General features: G+C 49.9%; 1 protein-coding gene across 3 annotated transcripts; it reads right to left on the bottom strand.

Moving 5' to 3' along the window:
* Positions 1–383: 383 nt before the first annotated feature.
* Positions 384–21,689, bottom strand: Entpd6 (ectonucleoside triphosphate diphosphohydrolase 6). 3 transcript variants are annotated; one of them, XM_052724292.1, is made up of 14 exons: positions 21,517–21,689; positions 17,549–17,626; positions 15,014–15,090; positions 11,238–11,381; positions 9,682–9,757; positions 8,802–8,837; positions 7,812–7,900; positions 6,789–6,868; positions 6,233–6,297; positions 4,845–4,946; positions 4,069–4,206; positions 3,626–3,682; positions 1,846–1,958; positions 384–1,627 (listed from the first exon to the last, which is right to left on the bottom strand). In XM_052724292.1, exons 5-14 carry the CDS (start codon positions 9,698–9,700, stop codon positions 1,529–1,531), a joined length of 798 nt encoding a protein of 265 aa, XP_052580252.1. In that variant the 5' UTR covers positions 9,701–9,757; positions 11,238–11,381; positions 15,014–15,090; positions 17,549–17,626; positions 21,517–21,689; the 3' UTR covers positions 384–1,528. The 3 variants fall into 3 exon arrangements, with proteins under 3 accessions (XP_052580252.1, XP_052580250.1, XP_052580251.1); XM_052724290.1 differs by having other exon boundaries at positions 17,299–17,626; positions 21,517–21,631; XM_052724291.1 differs by lacking the exons at positions 384–1,627; positions 1,846–1,958; positions 3,626–3,682; positions 4,069–4,206; positions 4,845–4,946 and having other exon boundaries at positions 6,237–6,297; positions 6,789–6,927; positions 7,786–7,900; positions 17,299–17,626; positions 21,517–21,631.
* Between the last annotated feature and the right edge of the window lie 2,581 nt (positions 21,690–24,270).

Here is a 24,270-nt window from a genome sequence, read left to right as displayed (position 1 = left end):
TGGTGTAAGGGGTGGGGGGTAGGAGGCGTTTCTTGGGACCAGACTGTAGATGTAACAGTCTTATTAACACCAGACCTTGTGAATCTACCATAGGCTGGGAGTATTTGGGGTATCAGTGGACCCACTGTCCTTCCCCTGGCATGTGACCCTTTTGGGATCATCGCTGAACCCAGAATGACCTAGAGATGATGCACCCACAGGTGTCCCTAGCCAAACTGTCACCATGTCTCAGGAGAGGGAGGAGCTCAACGGAGAGCTGGGACAGGTTGCCCCTGGACCCTGAAACAATCTAGGCCTTGGGTGGCCTGCTGTTGCTGGTTACTGCTACCACCTGCTGGGCAGGTTTTAAATGCTGGGTGCTCACTCAGGAGGCAAAGGAGAGAAACCCTTGTAAACCTTTATTCAGAGTAGAACAACAGCGGCTCAGCTTATTCTATAGACTGTACATTCACTGAGGGGCCACAGGGAGCCAGCTGCAGCCCGGTGAGGAGGACGGGGTAGAGGGCAGTATGGTTCCGGGGCTGAGCTTTCTGATCCGCCCCGCTGGTCTGCAAGTGGCTCACAGCAGTAATACATTCACTGGGACATAGTTGTGTCCAGAAAGGGGCTCAGTTTTCACATAAAGCACTCACAGCTCACAGGGTAGTGCCTGAGTGCACAGCCCTAAATATTCTTATAGCTCTGCTCATAACCATATGCTCTGCAAAGCTGGAACACTGGGTCTGTAAAGAGGCATTGTTCCAGCTGGGCGGTGGTGGCGCACGTCGTTAATCCCAGCACTCGGGAGGCAGAGCCAGGAGGATCTCTGTGAGTTCGAGGTCAGCCTGGTCTACAGAGCGAGATCCAGGACAGGCACCAAAACTACACAGAGAAACCCTGTCTCGAAAAACAAACAACAAACAAACAAACAAAAAGGGACATTGCCCCACCTTCCTCCTACTCAGTGCCCCCACATCAGTTAATGCTATACCATCCAAAGAGGGAACAGTAGAGACCTCCAGTAACCTCATGTCCTTCCTGAGGAAGGGATGGACACACTCAAGATGTGCTCCCCTGGAGACTGTACTGTGTCTGGGCCAGCCTACTCCAGCTCCCACAACTCTGGGAAAGCAGAGAGAGGCCTAGCTCACGAGGGAACAGGGACTGGGAGACAAAACAAGACCCGTGTCACAGAAACACACAAGAGCAGCCACAATCCCGCAGATGGACGGGATAGGAACAGGGCTGCATCTCTGTCTCAGTCTGTGCCCTGGGCCCCACCTGGCTCCCTGCACACTTGGAGGCGAGGCAGGGAGATGGCCTCAGGCCAGGCAGCATTCCTACCCTGGCCCTGCCCCAGCTAGTGTGATGTAGCGGGGCTAGTACATGGGCCATGTCCCAGGCCAATCTGCAGGAGATGAAACTGCAAGCCAAGGAGGGTCCCAGCCAGGTGCAGGCTCCTCAGGGAGGGTGTCACTTCCAGGACAGAGGGGTCCGTGGAGTTGGGAGCCTTGCGATTCTGGCTAGGGTGGGGACTGGGGCTTGGCTGCTACAAGGCAGGAATCTTCTCTCTCTTCAGGGAGTCGATGTAATGAAAAATAGCCCCCAGAGCCCAGCTGGTTTCAACGTTGTCAATTTTCCGAGCCAGCTTGAAAGGACAAAGAAAAGGAAAGGAGAAGGTCACAGGCCTGAGGTACAGAGCCTGGGTGCATCTGCGGAGGAAGACCGTGGCTGAGGAAGCTATACACAGTTTTGGGCTGTTTCTTCACAGCAAGGATGGGAGCAGGAGATAAAAAACAGCAGGGCCAACAGTTCCCAGCACCCCATCCCACAAGTGGAATGTGGACTCCAAGACACAATGCTTACCTTCAGCACCTTATCCCTGGGAAAACCAAACTCATGGAGCAGCAGGCTGATGTAGGTGAGGTCCATGCAGGCAAAGGGGCTGCTTGGTGGCTGTGTCTCCAGGGTGCGGCATACTGGGAGAGATGCCCGTTCCCAGTCATGTTCTAGACCAGTGGTGGTTCTTAACCTTCCTAACGCTGCAACCCTTTAATACATTCCTCACATTGTAGTGACCCCCAACCATGATATTATTTTCATTGCTACTTCACAACTGTAACTTTGCCACTTTTTTGTTGTTGTTTCCCTGTGTAGCTTTGGAGTCTGTCCTGGAACCTGCTCTGTTGACCAGGCTGGCCTCAAACTCACAGAGATCCACCGGCCTCTGTCTCCCGAGTGCTAGAATTAAAGGCCTGTGCCACCACTCAGCTAATTTTGCTACTGTTCTGAATCGTAATTAAATATTTTTTGGAGACAGAGGGTTATCAAAGGGGTCGACAGTCTGGGGTTGGGGAGGAGGCAATCCTGACCCCACCTGCTGTGGGTACCCATCTTGCTCTTCACTTCTGATTTACTCTCAGACTGCACTGTAGTGACCCCACTGGCAGGCCAGGAAGCCAGTCTCAACCTCCACTAGGCCTGGACGCCAGGACCAAGACAGACTTGAATGTCTTACCTCGGGGTAACAGTGGAACCTTCCCCTCCCTCGGCCATACCTCTGCATCTGAGACCCTTGACACTTCCTAGATGTCAACATTACTAGAATCCAGCCTTTCTAAGACATGAAAACGACACTAAAGCTGACTCCAAATCTACTCTTGTGTGGGCACAGAGGAAAACAGCTGGTGTCCTGCTGTATCACTCTACCCTTGTCCCTTGAGACAAGGCCTCTCATTTGAACCCGGAGCTCGGCTGGTGGCCGGCAAGCCTCAGTGACCCTTCTGTCCTCTCCCCCACGGCCTGGGCTTTGCAGGCACAGGCAACCACAGCCGCTCGTTATGTGGATTCTGGGGATCTGAACTCAGATCCTCACGCTTGTGCAGCCAACACGCTTACACCATTTTTACCGCTCCCAGAATCTATTCTTGATAGAGGGTCACATCAATCCATCTAGAGACCCAGTGTCTAGGGAAAAGCCAAGAAGTGACTGGAAGGCATACAAATGCCCTGTTTTTTGGCGTGGGAGGGTGGGAGAGGGAGAGGAGGGAAACTTTCTGTGGAGAAATGCACAAAGCTGAATTGCTCTGAATAGCAAACTGGGGGCAGCAACCAGAAGAGCCGAATATGGACATGACACTCAGTCTCGGGTGCTGGGGTGGTGTGACCCAGACGGCTGCAGTAAGGGCGTCGGGGAGAGGAAAGGCAACTCGGTGAGACGCCAGGATGCTGCCACAGCAGGTGCCCCGGTCCTAGAACCCCCCACCTCCTCAGGGCCATTTGACCATCAGGAAGTGGCTGTGACCATCCCAGGGAAGATTCTCTTGGGGTTACTTTGGCAGCAGAGAAAAAGTGTCAGAGATCTGAGATGAGGGACCTGGTGCCTCAGAGTCCTGTGGCAGGCACTGGAACTGTGGCCCTTCACATCTGGGGATACCCTCCACCGGGAGGCTGTATCTGGGGTTTAGGCCCTAGGTGATGCTAGTACTCTTTGAACGCTGCCCTTGCACACCTCTCAGGACTAGCTAACAGACAGAATAAGGTACTAAACCCACCAGTTCTGGGTCTCGTGCCCATCACAAGCACACGGGGTTTCTGCTCCCATACCCCCTTGACCTGTCACCCTGACAAGTGCAGCGCCACTCACCGTACTTGGCTGCCGTCTCAAAGTCTCCGACTACAAGGATGCCTCCTTTCTCTGCATCTGTTGGATAAGATAGACACTGTCAGCCTCGGCAGACTTCACTGGCCGACTGGTTACCCTGCCCTGGGTCCTTGGGTCTAGATGAGCCCCTCAGTGCAGGTCCAACCTCTTTCTCAGAAAGAGAGCATGTGGCCACCCATCCCAAGTGGCTCCTGGGCAAAGCCAGACAGTAAACCACAGAGAACGAGTCTGGCGGGATCTGTCTCCACAGCAGGTCCTTTCTATTTTTACTAACTGGCTCAAAGGAACTAGCTTACCTATGAAAAGGGGCTTATAACTTCCTGCCTCTCTCTCACATTGCCTCCTCAGCCCACTTACTTCACCCAGACGAACACAGCCACTACAGGCCAGCATCGGCCCTTTGCCCAGACTGACCCGGCCCTTACCTATAAGACCAAAGCTTGCTGCAAGGTCATAGTAGTAGGAAAAAGCATAGAAGTCCACATGCTGGGCCTCTTCCGTCCTGTGCACTTTGTTTCTGAGGATTTCTGACACTCTGCTGGCACACAGCTCATAGAGGCCCACTGCAAAAGGCAAGAGGAAGCACCCAGCCAAAGTTAGCAAGGCCAAGGCACATAGGTCACACAGCTCGGATCCATGTGAACCAGGCTAACCACACACCAAAGGCGGACGTGCCACATGTCTTGTGTCCGGCCTGGGAATAACAGCCCAGTATTTCTCCTAGAAGAAATTCAAAGGACCCAGAATAACAAGGCCAGCGTGAGGGCCAGTGACAGGGTGGTGGAGGCTGTGTCCTGGGCTGCTGGCAGGAAGCAGCCTTCACGTCTCTCTGCACAGAACTGGCCAGAGCAGGGCTCCTGGGCCAGGAGCCCAAATGTGGCCATTTGTCTCAGGCCCCAAGACAGCCAGTTCCTTCCTCACTGGAGTTTTGTTGGGAAACTGGGCTATTTGGAAAGAAGTTTTTGGTGACGACAGACAAGGAGACTTTGTGCAGAGACCCTGAAAAGGGACATAGCCAGAGGAGGCCCCAGCTCTCAACAAAAGCCTTCACAGTCCTGCCACGGCTCTCGGCTGCCTGTGCTCTAGGGGAAGGGACAGTCTTGTCTGTATTGGTGTCTGCTTTTGAGAGGTATCCGGAAAAGGAACAGGGGGAAGCAGACTGCCTTTGACCCTCGGGAGCCCGAAGAGCAATGCTACCTACCTGCCTTCTGTCCTGAAATTCTATAGGTGACCTCAGCATGCTCCCACTCTCCTCTGAACCGGGGAGACAGACAGGGGCTGACCAGTTCTTTGTCACCCTCAGCTGCAACAGAGAGATGACCATGAAGTGAAGGAGGAAAGTGCTGTGTCCATTACACAGAGCTTAGAGGACTGGGTGGGGGCCCGAGAGAGAATGCTACAGGCTGCTGGGGGACAGGGTGCTGGGGGACAAGGGGACCTGTCTCCCAGGGCAATCTGGGGTAGTCCGGGCCAGCTGGAGAAAACCCCTGCTCTGTCACAAGGGTGGCAGCCAATCTCACTTGCCCAGAACCATGACTGTGGCCCTGGTGAAATGCAGCAGCTCATGCCTCCTGGGCATCTGCGGTTCCAGATGTTACTTCACTGGTTATCACAATGACACTATTTGGAGGAGACTGTCGCAACCCAATTTTACAGATGGCCGAGGCTGGCAGTAACTGACAGCTTGGTAGGAAGGCAAGGACAGGTGCCACCCGGGGCTACCATGCTACAGAGTGAGTCTGTGCTCCCCAGCATGAACCAGGCCCAGGAGCTGTGTGCTGAAGTGTCCAGCCTTTAGCACTACAGAGATGGGGTGAAACCTTTGGTAGGTGGAGCCTAGGGGCGGAAGTTAGGTCACCAGGGCATGTTCTTGAAGGGATACTGGAGCCTGACCTTTTCCCTTCTTTGCCTCCTGCTGTCAGCTGGGGGACAGTATCCTCTGCCACATGCTCCCACCATGATGTCCTGCTGCGCCACAGGCCCAAAGGCAACACATTTAAGTGATGGTGAACTTCAACCTCCCAAACCATAAGCCGAGCAAACTTCTGAGTCACTTGTCATTTGTCTCAGTTACTGTCAGTGACAGAGAGCTGACACAGGTGATTCTAAATGAGGGTGACATGGTGCAGAAATTCTTTCCCTACTATCTCTCCTTTTTTAATGAAAAATTTCCCATTTTATGTACATGGGTGTTTTGCCTGCATGTACGTGGGTATAACACATGTATGCAGTGTCTGCGGGGGCTAGCAGAGGGTGTCAGATCCCCTGGGACTGGAGCTACAGACAGTTGTGAGCTACCATGGAGGTGCTGGGAATCGAACCTGGGCCCTTCAGAAGAGCAGCCAGTGCTCCTAACCACTGAGCCATCTCACTAGCAACCTCCTAGGATCTCTTTTAAGAATGGTAACTTAGAAGGTTGTACAAAGGTAAACGTGTCACCCCATATTCTATCTCCTCTGTGATAAGGTCTGGGCCCACCCCATCCAGGCTGGCTCGGGGGAACGGGGCAATGGCTGAAACTCTGCTTGGTAGCAGAAGGGAAGAGGCGCTGGGAGTAGGGGCAGAGCCTGGAGCAAGCGTTCTACTCACCAGGCTTCCCCTCCACACCACCCAGAATAGCCAGTCGTGCCGACATCAGTCCTAGCCCCAGGTAGCTGTGGAGACAAATCCTGGTGAGGCTGGGCCACGCATGTTCCTGCCTGGGCTTAGTGGGAGTAAGAAAGGCGTTCCTGCTTCTTCTACGAGCCTTCCACCAAGGTTGAAACATTAAGTCATTGAACCGGGAGCCTGTCATAAGCTCTTATGGAAGTTGTGCACGTGGCAGTGAAGGAGACAGATCCCATCTGTTTTAATGGGGTTCAAGAAGGATCTATTGCAAGTGCCATGTGGCCGGTAGGCAGCCAACTCCTCACCTCTTAGTCTTTCCAAGTCTCCTCCAAAGTGGAACAGAATGAGCAGAAAAGAAGAACACGATTTTACAGGAAATTTAAAAATGAAGCATGCAGGAGGAGAAGCAGGAGAGTCAGGACAAGAAGGGTCCAGGCAGTCACTTGGCACAAGGGATTCTGGGATCTGGCATCTACGTGGGGAAAGGGTCCCACCATAAGGCAGTGGTGGGCGGTGCACCAGGAGCAGGCAAACCCACCTGTAGGAATACAGCTTGTAAGTCCTGTTAAACATCTGCAGCGCGGTCAGGTGGCCAGGTGGGGAGGCCTGCAGGGTGCCCTGGGGAGGAACGCGAAGCAACTGTTGCCCGGTCTTTCCAGAAGACCAAGCCCTCCTCCCTGAATCATTTGGAAGAACAGGGACATTTAATGAACTTTCCATTAAGTCTTTGGCTATGAAATGAGGGCAAGTGGTAAAAAACCAAACCATGCAGAGTGTTTCCCCTTAGGAGCTTTTTTTTTTTCTGTTTTTCTTTCCATATTAGGGATCACACCAGCGCTTCTGGGTACTTAGCCAGTGAGCAATATCCTCAGCACATCATCATCGTCATCATCATCATCATCATCATCATCATCATCATCATCGTTTTGAGACAAGGTCCTGTTAGCTTGTCCAGGCTAGCTTTGAACTCCTAATCCTCCAACCTCAGCCTCCACAGTGCTGGGATTACAGGTGGACAACACTGGACCAGCTGCATCTTGCACCTTCTGCCACACAGAGTCCAATCAGACCAGACCAGCGTCTGTCTCTAATAAACTGAATAGGACCATAGCTTCAGTTATTAGGTGTGTACGGGTGCATTTATTTACACACTCTGTTCCACTGGAAACAAGATGTGATTGTTAGTAAACAGTGTGGGTGACGAGAGGTATTTAAAATAGCAGATGCCATTAAACCCAAGTGTTTCTATCTCTTTAGAACACTTATCTTGAAGAAGGCTAAGATCCCCAACCCCCATGAGCCATCCTGTCCACTCTTGCTCCTGGAACTTCGTGGGGGATGGGAGGTGTCTAGTCTCTGGCCCAAAGCTTCCTAGTCATCGTTTGATTTCACCGCACTGGTTTCTATTTGGTTTTTAGTGTGTAATTAAAATCTAAGAAGCTATCCGTGAGAGAACCCAGAGGGGTGGAGCGCCTTCCAGTGGCCAAGGGGCCTTCTCTGAGGGGCCTCCAGCCCCCTGACTGCGATGCACACACCTGGTGAGGCAGACAGGGCTGGTTACCTCGACACGCGGGAGGAAGGTGATCTGAGTGGATCCTCCGCCCAAATCCAGCATGCCCACACTGCTGCTTCCTGGGCTTTTCAGACTGCCTAGATCACAGTGAGTGAAGACAGTGTTAGGAAGGATATGAGAAGGCCAGGGAGATTAAAGAGAGGTCAGAAGATGCCCTTCAGTGGGGTGGGGGGGGGGGGGTGGGGGAGCAGGGAGGCTGCGGAAGCTGCCTGCTGCAACTACTTAAAAAATAGCAACTTAAAAGTATCCAAGAGCCCCGGCTCTACCAGCTGTGGCTTTGATGTGAATGACAGCCGACTCTGACCATTGAGAGAAACGCTCACACTGGCCTACCTTCTGGCAAGGCCAGCCTCACCTCCCAGGGAACACCAACTTCTTTGCTGTTCTGGCACAGGTCCTCCCTACAAGGCATTCTCTTTGACTAGCCCCATCTCAGATTCTGTTCTCCCAAAGCATCTGAGGTAGCCATCCCCTACCTATCCACCAGTGTCCTTCTGCCCTCAAATCAGTGAGACCTGCCAGGAAACCCCTTTTTTCTTTCTACATACAGACACTACCATTCTCCAGTATAGGGGCCACCCTGAAAACAATCTGAAAGTATCTCTTCACGACCCGTTTCCAAGGCAAATGCTTTGGCGGGGTGACCAGCACTCACATCATATCCAGTATCTAAAGACCTGACTAGGTTTAATGCGCTGCTTCTCTCAGAAACAAACTACAAGTCAAAGTCCCAGTGGATGCTGGGTGGGGGCTGTCCTGAGAGAAAAGTAAGGGCCATGAGGAGCTATGAACACACGCACATCTGGGCTCACACCACCTGACCTGTCTGGATATGCCGCTACCCCATTCTGCCTCCAATCCAGCAACACTGACTCTGGGTGTTATGGTAATGGGGCCTCTGTGCTTCAGGAAGCCTGGCAGGCACTCCTTTCCCAGGGATGGTGAGCCATTAGCCTTTCCCATCCAGTAGACACGCACCTGTCAGGAAGTTGACAGTGATCCATGCTGAAACACCTGTAAGAGAACAGACATTTCAATTCCTTTAAATAAATAAAAAAAAAAAATTAATGTATTTTTTGTGTATGGGTGTTCTGCTTGCATGTATGTCTGTGGATTTTGTGTGTGCCTGGTGCCCATGGAGGCCAGAAGAGGGATTGGAACCCCTGGAACTAATTATGGATGGTTATGAGCCACCATATGGATGCTGGGAGCTGAATCTGGGTCTTGTGTAAGAGTAGCAAGTCTCTCCAGACCCCATTTTATCTCTTGACACATAGGGCTGCTACCTATTTCCAGATTTCAGGGGCATGGTGGGCACTGCTTGCCATTCCCAGCCTTCAGAGAGGAGCAGTATTCACTTAAGAACCCAGGGGCTTGAGCACACACTAAAAACCTAGAACACATTACTAAGTGCCATGTCTCCTCCAGGACCTTGTCACCAGCTTCCATTTTTTAAGGAGGCAGGCAAAGAATCAGTGTCCCTGTGTCCCATGCTGTGTCTCCCCCACCCCCACACCCTCCAGACAAGCTCACTCTTAAGGTCATATTGAAAATTACTGGCCTGGGAGGAACCTCAAGTGTCTGTTTCAGAATGAGCTACATAATCACAATGTTCCCAGCACAGCAGCAACCGGCATTTTCTAGATGTCCTTAAAACCCAAAGCATGATGTTTTCTGAGGTTTCATCTGTACCAGCTTTGGAGCTGGTCAAGATAAGAACCCGTCTTTTACAAACTGGGAACAGGATCCTGACAGGCTAGCTACAGTGCCTCCAGGCCTGGAGTCTGGGCAGCGGCAGCGGAGAGTCATTTGTCTGACTGGGACATGCACTGAGGAGATGCTCATTTGTCTACTGTACCTTCGTCAGTGCCATTCATGATGGAAACACAGTCGTCCCCTACCAGGAAGGGTGATGCCTGGAATACCTCCTTCACCTACATGCAAAGAGAAACACTTCTTAGCCTGGCATGGAGCTGCACACTTGTACGGAACTTGGGAGGTGGAGGCAGGAGATCTGGAGTTTGAGGTCAGTTTGGTTTACACAGTGATTATCTCGCCCTCCACCCCAAGTCAGGGCAGAAGGATGTGTTCATTCTCCAGAAGCAAGATTAGGAGATTCCGAGAGCACTGTGTGTTCAGCTGGCTGGGACAGAACGCTGAGGGTTCTTCGGTGTTCTAAGACGCAAAGATTAAACTGCTTCAAGCTTCTGTGATCTTCTGTGGGGGTGTTCTTGACTGATAACCCTAGGATAGCTAAGAGATGTGCTACTCCAGGTACCTCATCTTTAACTGCTGGGGATAGGAGAGTTCTGAGAGATGGCCTAGAGAGAGCTGGAATACACTGAGCCTGCAGGGTCCCCAAACACTGCCCGGCTTTGGGTTGAGAGATGAAAGGCAAGAAGCCCCAAGTCAGGGCTTAAACCCGGGCACCACTCATACGGCCTGTGTATATATAGGTGGGGGCACAGATCCAGGGACGTGTGCCATCAGGGCCCGGCAGAGGGAGGTGAAGGTGTGAACAACTAGGTATATTTCTTTCTCCATTTTCTTTTTTTTTTTTTTTAAAAAGAGATTTATTTATTTATTATGTGTACAACATTCTGCCTCCATGTATGCCTGCATGCCAGGAGAGGGCACCAGATCTTGTTACAAATGGTTGTGAGCCACCATGTGGTTGCTGGGAATTGAACTCAGGACCTCTGGAAGAACAGCCAGTGTTCTTAACCTCTGAGCCATCTCTCCAGCCCTCTTTCTCCATTTTCTAAGGAGTCTCAGGACATAGAAACTTTGGTACACGTAGCCACCCCTACCTCCCTTGTGTCCTAAGAAGGTGTACTGTGCCACCATCTTGCAGGTAAACAGTATAAGAACAGTCTAGAAGTTGAGGGAGACTGTATCTTCCCAAACTTGGTGGGAAAATTAGAAATGCGTTCTGGGGTTGAGGATGTAGCCCCAGTATAGAGTGCAAAGTGGCTGTCTGGGGACACCAGGTTCCCCAAGAAGCACTGGGGCTGGGGAAGAGGCCGAGGGTCTCTTGGGCAGTCACATCTGAGTTTGGGCTAAGATGCCAGGTCAGTTCACACACCCGGGGGTGCCCTTCAGGAGCACATCACAGTTGTAAAACAAAGCAGTTTTCTTAAATGTCACATAGACGATTCCAAACTGCGATACTGTGAACATTCCAAGGTTTTCCTCTTCACTTCAATGCCCTGCCTGCTTGACACTAGCTGGAAGGTTAGTGGCTACATTGTTTAGAGACAGTGTCTCACTCTGTAGCTCAGACTTGCCTCTGGTTTGAAACTGTCCTGCTTGGCCACCTGGGTGCCGGGGTGACAGATGTGCACCATCATGCCCAGCAGGGTTAGCATTTTTAGTGACCCTTTCCCCCTCCAGGGGGGAAATGACTAAGCTCACCTTTTGCAGCAGCTTCTGGGCCTTTTCTCCCGGCAGCAGGCGCAAACCAGCTGTGGCCTTGAGGACCAGAGGGGTGGCCTTCCAGAAGTCATAAGGAATGTGTTGCTTAGCAACGTTCAGAAGCTCCTGGATCCCCTGAGCACTCTGTGGATGTAGAGAAAGCAAAGCAGGGCTGTTATACAACACTGCCCAGTTACCACCACCCGTTAAAATGCGTATTAAACATATTACCTAATTTAAAAATTAAGTTTGGGGGATGTGTGTGCACGCACGCACGCATGCATGCATGCACATGTTCACATGCAGAGATGGGAGACTGACTTCCAGGAGTCAGTGCTCACCTTCTGCCTTGTGTGGAGGGCCTCTCTTGTCTCTGCTGCTGCAGACTCACTACAGGTTATCTGACTCAGCACACCAGGCTTTTTAGGTGGGTTCTGGGACTCAAACTCAGGTCCCCAGGCATCTGAAGCTGGTGCTTCTGCCCACCACCCCACCTCCTGGCCCCTTTCTCAAATTTTCAAAATCAGCAGGAGCACAGCATCAAGCAGCACTGGCCATCTGTGAGAACACAAGGGGTCAGAACACAGAGGACAGCCCTCGGCATAGAATGCTGCGGGTGAAGGCAGGTCAAGGGTCATGGGGCTGAGCCGCCTCCTAGAGTAACTGTCATGCTTTCTGAACCAGACCCATGCCCTGGCCTGTCACCACCTGTGCTGCCTAGTTTTGTACCAACTTGATACAAGCTAGAGTTATCTGAAAGGAGAGTCAGTTAAGAAAATGCCTCCCCTAGAGAGCCCAGAGACCTAGGGTAGAACCAAACAGGACTGGCAAAAACAGACAGACAGACAGATAAATGAAATTATCCCTCACAATATTCTGCCATACTCATAGATTGGTGTCTAGTCCAGTCATCATCGGAAAGGCTTCCTCCAGCAGCTGGTGGGAGCAGATGCTGAGACCCACAGCCAAAAATTAGATGGCAAGAGAGCCCAGGTTGGAGGTCTCCAATGAGTCCCTCCCCTTGGAGCTCGGGGAACCCATGGAAGAGAGGGGAGAGGAACTATGGGAGCCAGAGAGGTTGAGGACACCTTAAGAGCATGCCCACTGAATCAACTAAGCGGGGCTCATAGGGGCTCACAGAGACTGAGGTGGCAATCCTGGCGCCTGCATGGGTCCTCTGAGTATGTTACAGAGGTTGGCTTAGCGTTTTTGTTGGACTCCCGGCAGTGGAAGAGGCGGGTGTCTTTGACTCTTTGCCTGCTTTTGAACTCTTCCTCCCACGGGTCGCCTTGTCCGGCCTTGATGTGAGGGTTTGCACCCGGTCTGACTGTAGCCTCCTGTGCTGTGTTCCGTTGGGGTCCCTCGGAAACCTGCTCTTCTCTGAGGGGAGGGAGAGATGTGAATCTGGGGGAGAAGGAACTGGGAAGAGTGGAGGGAGGGGAAGCTGTAGTTGGGATGTATTGCATGAGAGGGGAGTAACAATTACAAAAAGAAAAGAAAGTGCCTCCATAAAATCCAGCTGTAGGGCCGGGCGGTGGTGGCGCACGCCTTTAATCCCAGCACTAGGGAGGCAGAGCCAGGCGGATCTCTGTGAGTTCGAGGCCAGCCTGGGCTACCAAGTGAGTTCCAGGACAGGCGCAAAGCTACACAGAGAAACCCTGTCTCGAAAAACCAAAAAAAAAAAAAAAAAAAAAAAATCCAGCTGTAGGGCATTTTCTTACCTAGTGACTAATGGGGAAGGGCTCAGCCCATTGTGGGTGGTACCATCCCTGGGCTAGTGGTCCTGGGTTATAAGAAAGCAGGCTGAGCAAGTCATGATGGGCAAGCCAATAAGCAGCACCCCTCCATGGCCTCTGCATCAGCTCCTGCCTCCAGGTTCCTGCCCTGCTTGAGTTCCCTGGCTTCCTTCATGGACTACGATGTGGAAAAGCCCAATTAACCCCCTTCACCTACAACTTGCTTTCTGGTCATGGTGTTTCATCACAGCAAAGAAACCCTACCTAAGACATCAGGTGACCTCACAGGGTTGTGATTTCCCTGGATATCATGAGCATGGGGGAACAAGTAAATTCTAGGGTCCCTTGTAGAACTGAGTCCCATGAATAACCTCACTGAGGGGGTCACACCACCTGCCAGAGAGCTCAAAGGGTGGCTTGGCATGTAAACAGGGGTAATCGGTAAAGTCTGCCCAAGAAGAACACTTACCTTCTTTTTATCCAGAACTCCTACTCCACAAATCCACCCAAAGACGCCCTTGTGCATGTGGGTGGTAAAGTCTGTGTTAGATGACACTGTCCCTCTCTACTGTGTATGCAAAATAAAAACAAGGACAAGTCTCAAGTACCTATCTGTCCAAGGACGCACAAGTGGCTCCCGAAGGCTCCGTGAGAGAGCAGGGCGTGTAGTGGAGGCAGTCCGGACACTCCTCCCCCTGAATGTGCGTCACCTACCTACAAGTTGGATTTTTAAAATCTCACCAGCTTATTACTCTAAACCTGTGAAATTTAATTTGGCTTAGCTGGATGGCTACCCTTGAATCACTGATTCCTCTGGTGTACAGCCAAGCCTTGCACTACCCTGTCTAAAACCACACGATGCACCTGTGGGCTGAACAATGGACTAGCTCAGGGTCTGAGGAATGCTGACTCGGACTAAGGATGGTGGGTACTTACCTAACACATGAGAGGCCCTGGTTTCATACCCAGCATTTAAAAAAAAAAAAAGGGGTGGGGAATGCCAGGGAAGTCACAACCCTCTGGGCAAGCAGTTTCTGCTTTAGAAGAAGCCCAGGAGTCCTTGGTTATATGTTAGTCCATATGTTAGTGTATTAAAACATTAGGGACATCAGAAGTCTAGACGCTACACACTTTCAGAAATCCTTGTTTCACCTTCATGGAATTTGTTTTACAATTAATTATTCTTTTACGTTTATTTGGTTTGTGGCTTTCATAAATTATTTGTGTTTTGTATTTGCTATTTATCTTTTCAGGAACAGGTACTGGAGAAGAAGCTCAGGGTACAGGCATGCTAGACAAACACTTCACCACTGGACTTCTCTGTGGGCCCTAGCCTAACAGTTTTGACATTAATGTTTGGTTTCAGTAAATGTTATACCTTCCAGCAGAGGACTGCAGTGAAAAATTAAAATTACAAAGTCACTATGGGGAGTCCTGGCTCAGTATCAGAGCACTGGTCTAGCCTTGGGAAGCCCTGGGCTCCATAGCTGGCTCCCTGCATCACACAGTACTATGTAAAACTTACATTACTAATACAAATATTTTAAAGTCCAACTATAACCTTTTCTTTTCATTTTCTTGTTGTATGAGTGTTTTGTCTGCACGCATGTCTGTGCACCACATGTGTGCAGTGCTCACAGAGGCCAGAAAGTGGCACTGGATTCCCTGGGACTGGAGTTCCAGGTGGTAGTAAGGTGCCATGTGGGTGCTGGAAACTGAACCTGGGTCCTCTGGAAGAGCACTCAGTGCTCTTAGCCACTGAGCCATCTCTCCGGCCCCCCAGTAATGCTTCTGTACATTTTTGGGTGTGAGCTTCTGAACTGTGTAAGGATCAGGGCCTCATGATGTCAGCACCCTGGTGGGTGAGACCCGCACTTCTCCCCACCTCTCTATCTTCCGGGACGCGGCATACCCCAGGCATACCAGTACCCAAGTCACCTTTCCCTCAGAAGATGGCCAACTGATCCGGTTCATAAGGGGCTGGCTAGGAAGTTAGTTAGAGGACACTGGAAGGACAAACAGACACAAGATGGTGGTTACCTTTTCAACATCATCTGCATAAGCAGAAAGCCCAGGCTTCAGTGCTTTGAAGGTTTCATGGGTCAAGGTGGGAGTTTCTAAAGGGAAATATTTTTAAAAGATGTAATTATGAATATATACAAGGAGTATTACTATATACAGAAGAGACCAGCTGATGTTAAGAGCAGAGGCCTGACCATGGAGGCCAATCAAGAGGGATTAATTATTTTTGTTTAAGTTCTGCCATCTAGTTCACCAGAGCTTTCATACATATATATATATATATATACTATATGTATATATATATATGTATATATATATACATATAGTATATATATATATGTATATATATATACATACACACACACACACACACACACACACACACACACACACACACACACATATCTCGCACACAGAGGCAGGCTGGGGTGAGTGTGCTTGCCTAGCATGCTAGAGGCCCTGGAATTGATTCCAACACTGCAAAAAAACATACAAACAAACAACTCACACCTCAATTTTATTAAGGATAATTTACTTAAAGTTTAAGATAATTCTTGCTGATTTAACAAGATAAATGATCTTAAACTGTAAAATAAAAATGACGTCCGTAACTCTGAAATATTATCCTTATATGGGCCGTGAACAGGCTTCTGAAGGTTTGTTTTTCTTCTTAAAAAGTTGAGTTTTGATGCCAGCAGGAATGGACTAGATCACAACAAAGAAAGTGTCCAGAGGCATCCTGTGGCCAAAGACACCAGTCCAAAATAGGACGATGTGAATATGAAGGCTGAGGAAAGAAAAACAGAACCAAAAAAGCAAGAATAAAACTTTCTCACCAAGATTATTCTCTTTAAAGACAAACACTGGATTATAACTATTACTACTTTAAACTTAGATTATTTTTTTAAAATTTGGTGCTAGAAGTTGATTGGGGCGTCAAATATGCTAGAAAAGTGTTCTAACACTGAGCAAAACCTCCTAACCACATCTGTTACATTTAGCTTCAAAACCAATTTTGGAGTTAAGTAAGTAGATCTGGCATTTAATGTTTAACCATTACAAGGCTAGAGCATTATGTATGCTATTGAGTCAGCAAGAATTAACTGTTAAATTATTATTGGTGCTGTTTTTCAGACAGGGTTTCTCTATGTAGCCCCGGCTGCCCTGGAACTCCCTCTGTAGACCAGGCTGGCCTCCAACTCACAGAGATCCACCTGCCTCTGCCTCTCAAGGGCTGAGATTAAAGGCGTGTACCACCACACTCAGATTAACTGTTAAAATTTAACACGTTAAATGGACACAAACTTTTTTTTAAATCTAAATTATCCTCAATAACATTTATTTTTTTCTTTTCTTGTAAAGCAAAGTTCTGGCCCAAACATATAAAAAAAATAAACAGTAATTAAATCAGAAGCAAGTAAAACAGGCTGCTGTAGCTTTGGAGAGAGGTACCAGGGGTCTCATGCTGATAGAGCAATTAATGCCAGGATAGTGTCTGGCCACTAGGGACCTGGATATGGACCTGGGCAAAGCAGAGGGCTGAAAAGCTGGTTGACTGAAGGTCAGATGTACAAGAGGGTAGATTTTAGGGCACCAGATGGGAGAGCGGAGTAAAGAGCCAGGCAGCCAAGCGGTCCTGGAGAAAAAGTCTCCACCTTCTGTCTAAAGTCCCCATTCCTGGGAAGCAAAGCTGGCAGGCCTCGCCTGAGGTGCAGACCCCTTCCCAGTGCCACGCTAGGCTCTTAGGACCCACAGCAGCAGGGGCTGCAGGCCTCCATCCCAGGTTTCTGCTACTGTTCTAACTGGCCTGGGCTCTGGGTCCTGTGAGCCTGAGTCTGCAGTTGTTTCTGCCTTGAGATCTCCCAACATCAACATGATATGGCCCAAATCACAGGCTCAGCCACCAGGCCTGCTATGGACAGGGAGGACACAGGCAACTAAATGTCCTCTAAGGTCTTAGCTGCCCATTAATGGTAGCCACTGGACGTCTCAAAATGTAAGAAGAGCCTCAGGCTCCTGGGGAATTTAGGTGCACGTGGGCTTTGTGTCCACTGAGTAAGCATTTTTAGCAACTGCACTTTTTCACCCCCAAGTGCTGGTGCTCACATCCAGGGCCTCACATGTGCTCTACTGCTGAACTTTGCCTTAACAACTTCATGTTAACAGGCTTCTGGATTACTCTAGGGCAGGAGCTCCAGCCCACAGTCTTCTGAAGTAAGGAGTTGCTAAGAGCCTTGCCCTGAGAGAGGGGGAAAGGCAGACCCTATGTCTGAGCCCACAATAACTCATGGTCAGACAGATACCTCCAGGTGGCCGGGCAAACTGGAAGACGTGGATGCGGGTGCCGGTGCTCCCAGCGTCAAACATGATCCCATAGAAGACCTCGTGACTACGTGTAGCTGAGCCTGGGGAGCTGAAGGCCTGCTGGGTCCACCGTGCTCCTGAGGCAGCCCCAGCAATGGTGAAGAAGGCCTGGGCAGCAGAGGCCCGGTGCCACTTGATATAGGCAACATAGATGAACAGGCCCACGCACAGCCCGAGGGGGTATGCCACCTTCGTCATCCGCAGAGTCCCATGGTTTGGTATTTTTCTCATTTCTCAGTCTGCTGGGGACTACGGAGCTGCTGCTGGCTGAAGGGAGGAGAATTAGGTAAATCACATTAGTCTGTAGTCTACAGCGGGTGTCAGAAGTTCCCAGGTCTGGCGACAAAGTATGTGATTCAAAACTGGTCTGCAGTCCCCCTCCCCCAGAAGTCAGAGGAGACAACTGATTTTCTTGGTGATTCTGGAAGGGATGGTCTAGAACTGAGGGTCATGAACGCTGGGTAACTTCCCCACAAACCACACTGGGACATGCTGCTGATCATATCAAAGAGCCCAGTGTCCACAGATTACTCTGGGTAACAGATCCGCATGCTCCACCCAGTCTTCAAATCTTTACTCACAGGATTCATAGATTATACTGTCAGCAATTTACTTTCCCAGGGGCTTGAAAACTGGCCATTCAACAACCACAGTGAGTCTGAGACAGGTGTGAGACACTGAACTTATTTTTCCAAGTGTTTAGTGGATGCTGCTTTTCATTTATAAGAAACATTCCTGTCGAGGGGCAAATGATATCTGGTACTTTCAAAGCCCATAAAATTCTATAAAAATCGATGCCATCAGTTTTGGTCCAATAAACTCTGAACAAAATCACTCACTCACTTTAAAAACTTAATTTTTAACTTTTTTGAAAGGGTGAGTGAGACAGATTCTTGCTATATAGTCTAGGCTGGTCTCCAATCTCAATCCTCCTGCCTCAGACTCTTCAGTGATGGGAGTCTAGGTGTGTACCATCATCCCAGGAGGTTCAATTTTTTTTTTTTTTTTTTAGTAGCTCCTAATCTTAAAAAGATGAGAAGTGAGGGGCCTGCATCTCTAGGCTTCTCCTGTCCTCAAGGGATGTCTGTTGGTCTTTTCACTCCTCACTCTTGTGAGTTATGGAAATGCAGCAGCTAATACTGGAAAACCCGGAGGCTTGATGGTATGAGCTACAAGAAGGCCTTGTGTGACTAGGGCAGACTAGTTCCTCCAGGGGCCTCCTCTGCAAAGTGGCTGCCCATGGTGGGCTGTCACATGAATTACAATGGAATTTGGAAATTCAATGTGTTCAAGAATAGCCACAGCCGGACAGTGATGGTGCACGCCTTTAATCCCAGCACTCAGGAGGCAGAGCCAGGCGGATCTCTGTGAGTTCGAGGCCAGCCTGGTCTACAGAGCGAGATCCAGGACAGGCACCAAAACTACACAGAGAAACCCTGTCTCAAAAAACCAAAAACCAAAAAAAAAGAGTAGCCACAGAGAACATAAGCTGAAGACAAGCTTTGTAGTGGGGCAGAGGTCACATCACCCTGGAACCAGGGACGACAATGGGCAGAAGGACTCTGTGGCTGTCCTGCTTGGGGAGAGTAACAGTAGTCCTAGGCAGGGCCTGTGTGCTCATCCTAAGGCGGTCCAGGCGAAACAGGAGTGGAATGACACTACACACAGAGCAGGCTTGTCTTGGTTCACCTCTGACGACACTCAAATACTCTTAGGCAAAGAGCTCAGGTCACATAAACACTGCTTCTGTGCCCCAGGCCCAGGGAAGAGGCCCAAACTGGGGCAAGAAAACAAGACAAGTCACCCTCCCCAGTTCCTGCCCCATGCAGAGCTCAGAATGGCTCTTAGCAGGTGCCAAGGAGTAAGTCACCCTCGCCAGTCCCCAGCTCCTGCTTTACTTTGGGTCTTACTTGGTCCCGTTGCACTCGAGAGTTATACGCTGCTCTCAAGATCACATCTCATCCCCTGCTGAGGTCTGGCCCTTGCAACTTGTTCAATACCTTTTATCCTTGCCCATGCATTCCAAGAACTCCGTGCCTCCTTTTGCCTGGCAGCTTCCTGTCCCAAGCCCTTTATGCATACTATTACTCATTCCCGGAATGCTCAGCCACCAAATGGGCCAATTTTGTCCAACTGTCCAAATTCTACTGCCTTCCCCAGCCTGAATGTCTTCACCTTGTGCCCTGAGTGCCCTATACCCAACCTGTAAATACAAGATTCTACTTTAGACAGCCTGACAACACATATGAGTTCACAGACCTACAATCATTGCATTTACACACTGGCAAGCTCAGGATGATATTAACAATCCAAACAGAACACCCTATCCAGGGGGCACAGGACTAGACAGACTAGTCCACAGGCAACTCCATGTCTCAGAGGCTCAACTCCAAACACACCAATTTTATTCTGTTGGGTTGAAGTGTTTGTCCATAGCTAAGACACTTGCAGGAAGGACCAATCACTTTTCTGTAGCCATGTCTAACACCCAGTGGTGGTATACTGATCAAACTCCCCAAAGGCCTCCTGAGGAAAACAACTCAACCTTACTTTGCACTTTACAGAACAGAGTTAAAAAAAAAAAAAAAAAAAAAAAAAAAAAAAAAAAAAAAAAAAGCAAGCAGCAAGCAGAAGTAAAGCCAGGTAGGTGGTGAATGGGCAGGAGGCAGACCAGGAAGCAGCATGCACAGGCAAACAGAGGTAGTTAGGAGACGTCCACTTCCTGTCAGGAGGTAGAGACTGGAGCCAGAGAATGTAGGTATGGCGTTAGGAGGGGAAGGGAGGGGAAGAGGGGAAGCTGGATCTCAGAAATATGCTCCATCTGATTTGAACTGGCAGTGGCAAGATTTTTCCAGGTTGGCACTGAAGCACAAGGAACCAAGCCATGATTGCAAATGACTGCTGCACATGCTAAGTACGTGTCCAAAAATAAAGCACACGAACAAAGCATCACTTATTTCTTCTGGTAGTTGCAGAAAATCTTTTCTTGGAGAAAAGAAAAAGCCCATACATCAACAGCCCTGGAAAGATGACCTCCTCATTTCTTTTACAGGGTGCCATGCCTTTGTGGGCTGGTACCTACGCCTCTCAGGTTCTGTCCATGAGGCTCCAGGAGGAACTCAAATACTCAAATACTGGGGCAGAAGGAGAGGGGCAAAAACCCCTCAATTTTTGGATTTTCCATTATGCTTGCCGCATTTTTTAAGGACTACATCATTAATACGCTGGTAACAGGAATAGGGAAACCTCCCCTTAATGCTTTTCAGTCCTATCCATTGCTCTGCAGAGCTCCAGGAGAGCCCCTGTAATCACATTCATCTACCTTCCCCTGGGGGAATCTCTTTCGTGGGCGTCTGAGATTTTCCTGCTGTGGCTATGAGACTTCGCTATACTCCCTGTGATGTAGAGATGTATGGCTTACCACACATGACCATGAGGTACAAGTGCCTGCAGAGACATAAAAGGCCCAGGTATTTTCAGGCGACTGATTCCTTTGGATAGACTCTCAGTATGAAGGGCTGTGTCTGCTGGAACCTACTCAGCAATGTAGTCTCAAAACCACCCAATTACTTCCCGAGGCTCTTAAAATGAAAACTTGTTCCCTCTGATTCTCTATACTTCTACATTCTGGGTGTCTACACCAGGACCTCTCCCTCCTTTAGCCTGAAGCACCTGTGGCCACACACCAACTTAGGCAGAACCACCCCGACCCCTGGCAGGCTTTTCCCGGTCATCTTCGGACCCACCGTCTGTACAAGCGGAACACAGGATTTCCCCAGTTTCCTAGCAGGACTGGGCAGTGCAGGAGAGGAGGGGCATGGGCCTGGCTCTGCTGGGGGCGGGTCAGCACACGCCGGCCGAATGAATGGGCTGCACTGGGGCAGAGACCCCTGCTGCCTGGCCTACAGTGGAGCTCACAACACTGAACGAGTCCCACCATGTAGTGCAAACGTGCAAGGCTATGCAGCCGGGAAAGGCAGCAAGGGGAGAGGACCGGGAGCGCAAGTGACCCTGAGGCCTCCCCCAGGAGCTGCCGCCTGACTCAAGGAAGTGCCAGGCACTTGGACCCGCACTACGGGGAACCCCGTCACTCGCGCGTTGGGAGACCCACCGTAGTCAGTCATCCCAGCCAAGCACACCCCGCTGGTCCCGCTTACCCTGCACGGCGCCGTCGGCCCCTCTGCGGAGGCAGTGGTGTACCCCAAGACAGAGAGCGACCACCCACCGAGGACCAAGCTCTCCAGCCCTGGTCCGCGTCAACACAGCTTTTAAGCGTGGACCCGGGACCCAGCAGATGCCGAGAAGCTGTCCCCGCCTACGTGCACTTTGCGTCACCGGGTAGGTGGGTTGGCATCGATGCGCGTGCGTTGTGGCGCCTGCCGGCTACGCAGGCGCAGTAACCAAGTAACCAAGTGCTCTTCCGGTGTGTGTGTTTTTCTGTTGCTTGATTGCTCCTTGGATCCTTCTGACAAATCCTCGAGGCGTGGAGGAACGGAGCCTTGTCTTGACTGGTGTAGGAGTTACTTCGATCTCATCCATCACCTTGTCCTTCTGTAGGCGTTCCCCCTGGATCCCTCCACACTCGAGTTGATTCCTCTTTTACTTTCAAGGGAGTACGTGATAAGATACACATTCATAGCCGGGCGGTGGTGGCGCACGCCTTTAATCCCAGCACTCGGGAGGCAGAGCCAGGCGGATCTCTGTGAGTTCGAGGCCAGCCTGGGCTACCAAGTGAGTTCCAGGAAAGGCGCAAAGCTACACAGAGAAACCCTGTCTCGAAAAACCAAAAAAAAAAAAAAAAAAAAAAAAAAAAAAAAAAGATACACATTCATGATAGAGAATGCAGTGCCGTCAAGCCTCCTTTATCTTGGGGAGATATATAATATACATATTGTCTTCCTGCAAGCCACAAAGTCACCAGCTAACTGCAGTGAGACCCCGAATGTATGCCCCTAGTTCATCTGTCTGAATGTCCCCCAAGTTGGTTGTCTTCATCAGATCAGGGCCCCTCTTCTGCCTGCCCACGTGATGGCATCTGTACATTGAGGTACGGGGTCGTTGGTCCTGGTTCTGGATGATTTCCTTCTCTGTCGGCTGGGAAAGCCCAGAAACTAGGATTTCTAATGGCCGAGACAGGGCACTCGGGATTGAGCGGGTAGTAGCCACAGAGTGCAGGGACACGGTGAAAGCAGGCTGGGCAATCGCTAGTAGTGCCGCGAAACCATTGCAAATGGCCACATGAGTCGCTGATTGGACCTTGCCTTGTTTTACTAAACAGACCCCTGAGATTTGATTACAACAGGGGTCTATACGTCTCTTATTTGGTGGATATTAAAAGTCGCTCCCAGACCCCCCTCCCCTGATTTGTTGTAAATAACACTACAGTATCCACTATCTTGCCACCGACTGTGGATGTGCTGTAGGAGAATCTCAGAAGTGGAATTGGCTATGATAAACGATATGGCCCTTTGAAAAGCAGCTCCATAGATATGGCTGAATTTTCTCTGTAGTCATTGTGCTAATTTACACTCTTCAAATGTGTGAAAGTGTGGGTTCCCCACAGCTTCACCAGCGGAGTCCTTCCAAACTTTTGGTTCTTTGCTAATCCAATGGTAGAAAAACTGCACCTCACAGTTCTGCCTGAATTTTCTAGTGTTTTGTTCGTGGACCTGCCATGACCCGGCTTCTGTCTGCCTCCTTCATACCTTTTACCACCTCCTCTGCTTTTACCACATTTCTCGCACATTCTAGAATGTGTCTCAGTTTGTATATGCGCTTACTCACTGCCTGGAAAGCTGTTCTGTCAGGTGTTTCCTTTTGTAGAACTTTTCTCAGACCGTTTCATTTGCAGTGACCTCTCCTAGCTGTTCCCTATCATTCTTTGTGTATTTCCTTCATAGTGTATGTCATGCTCATCATGACTTGTTGGCGTGTTTATTGGTTCATTCTCTGTTTTACTACAGAAATGTAAGTTTCATGAGAGCAAAAGAGGCGTCTGCCCTAAGCGGTAATGCTTGCTCATCACCTAGCATTTTAATACATGGAGCCTACAACCCCAGCCTGCCTATGACGTCATCAGTCTAGCAGTAGAGAGTGCTCATGATGGCTGCCATCTCTTTGCTGTTCTCTTTAGGGCTTGGAACGGCCTGGACGTTGAAGGAGATAAGGTTAACTTTCCCAGAAGCAACTGCAGCCAAGTTCTCTGTTGCTTGAACAATTCAATCCCCTAGGAAGGTGGCATCTTGAGACAAGAGCGAGCTGGAGATAGGCTCTGACTCAAACAATGTCTTCTTCAGTGCTTTAGCCCAAAACGTGAGTCCTCTTAATAAAATAATAAAACTTAGAGTGGTCTGCTTTTCAAAGTCCGAGGTATAAGTAGAGGACAGGTACTGTTGAGACATCTTCTACTCTAGGCAGCCTTCCTGGACCTTCGTGGAGGAGGGAGATGGCTAATAATGTGTCTAGGAGGCTGTTGTCCCTGGCTGCCTATCTGCAGGATAGAAATACATTTTATGTAGATTGTTGAGCCTTAATGTACTGTGTGTTACTAGACCTAGACAAGGTGGTAACCAGTGCATAGTTAACATGCTTCATAGCAGCTCTTAACTAATTGTTAAGGTTACTAATCGCTAAGCTTTTAACACCCCAGTCTGCCCTTCACAGAGGTGCAGTTTTTAGTCCACAGCAGGCATGAGCCTCAGTTGCCCATAGTAATGGCTTCTCCTTCCCAGCCAGGTTTCCTCCCCCCTCCCCGCCCCTTCTCCCTTCCCCTCCCCCCCTCCCCCCCCCTCCTCCCCCCCCCTCCTCCTCCTCCTCCTCAAAGATTTATTTATTACATATACAATGTTCTGTCTGCATGTATGCCTGCAGGCCAGAAGAGGGCATCAGATCTCACCATGTGGTTGCTGGGA

Source organism: Peromyscus californicus, unplaced genomic scaffold (assembly GCF_007827085.1).
Source record: "Peromyscus californicus insignis strain IS unplaced genomic scaffold, ASM782708v3 Scaffold_7__1_contigs__length_154581171, whole genome shotgun sequence".
In the NCBI taxonomy this organism is placed as follows: domain Eukaryota; kingdom Metazoa; phylum Chordata; class Mammalia; order Rodentia; family Cricetidae; genus Peromyscus; species Peromyscus californicus.
The sequence above is the reverse complement of the archived record's forward strand: the minus strand, read 5'-3'. Positions and strand labels throughout refer to the sequence as shown.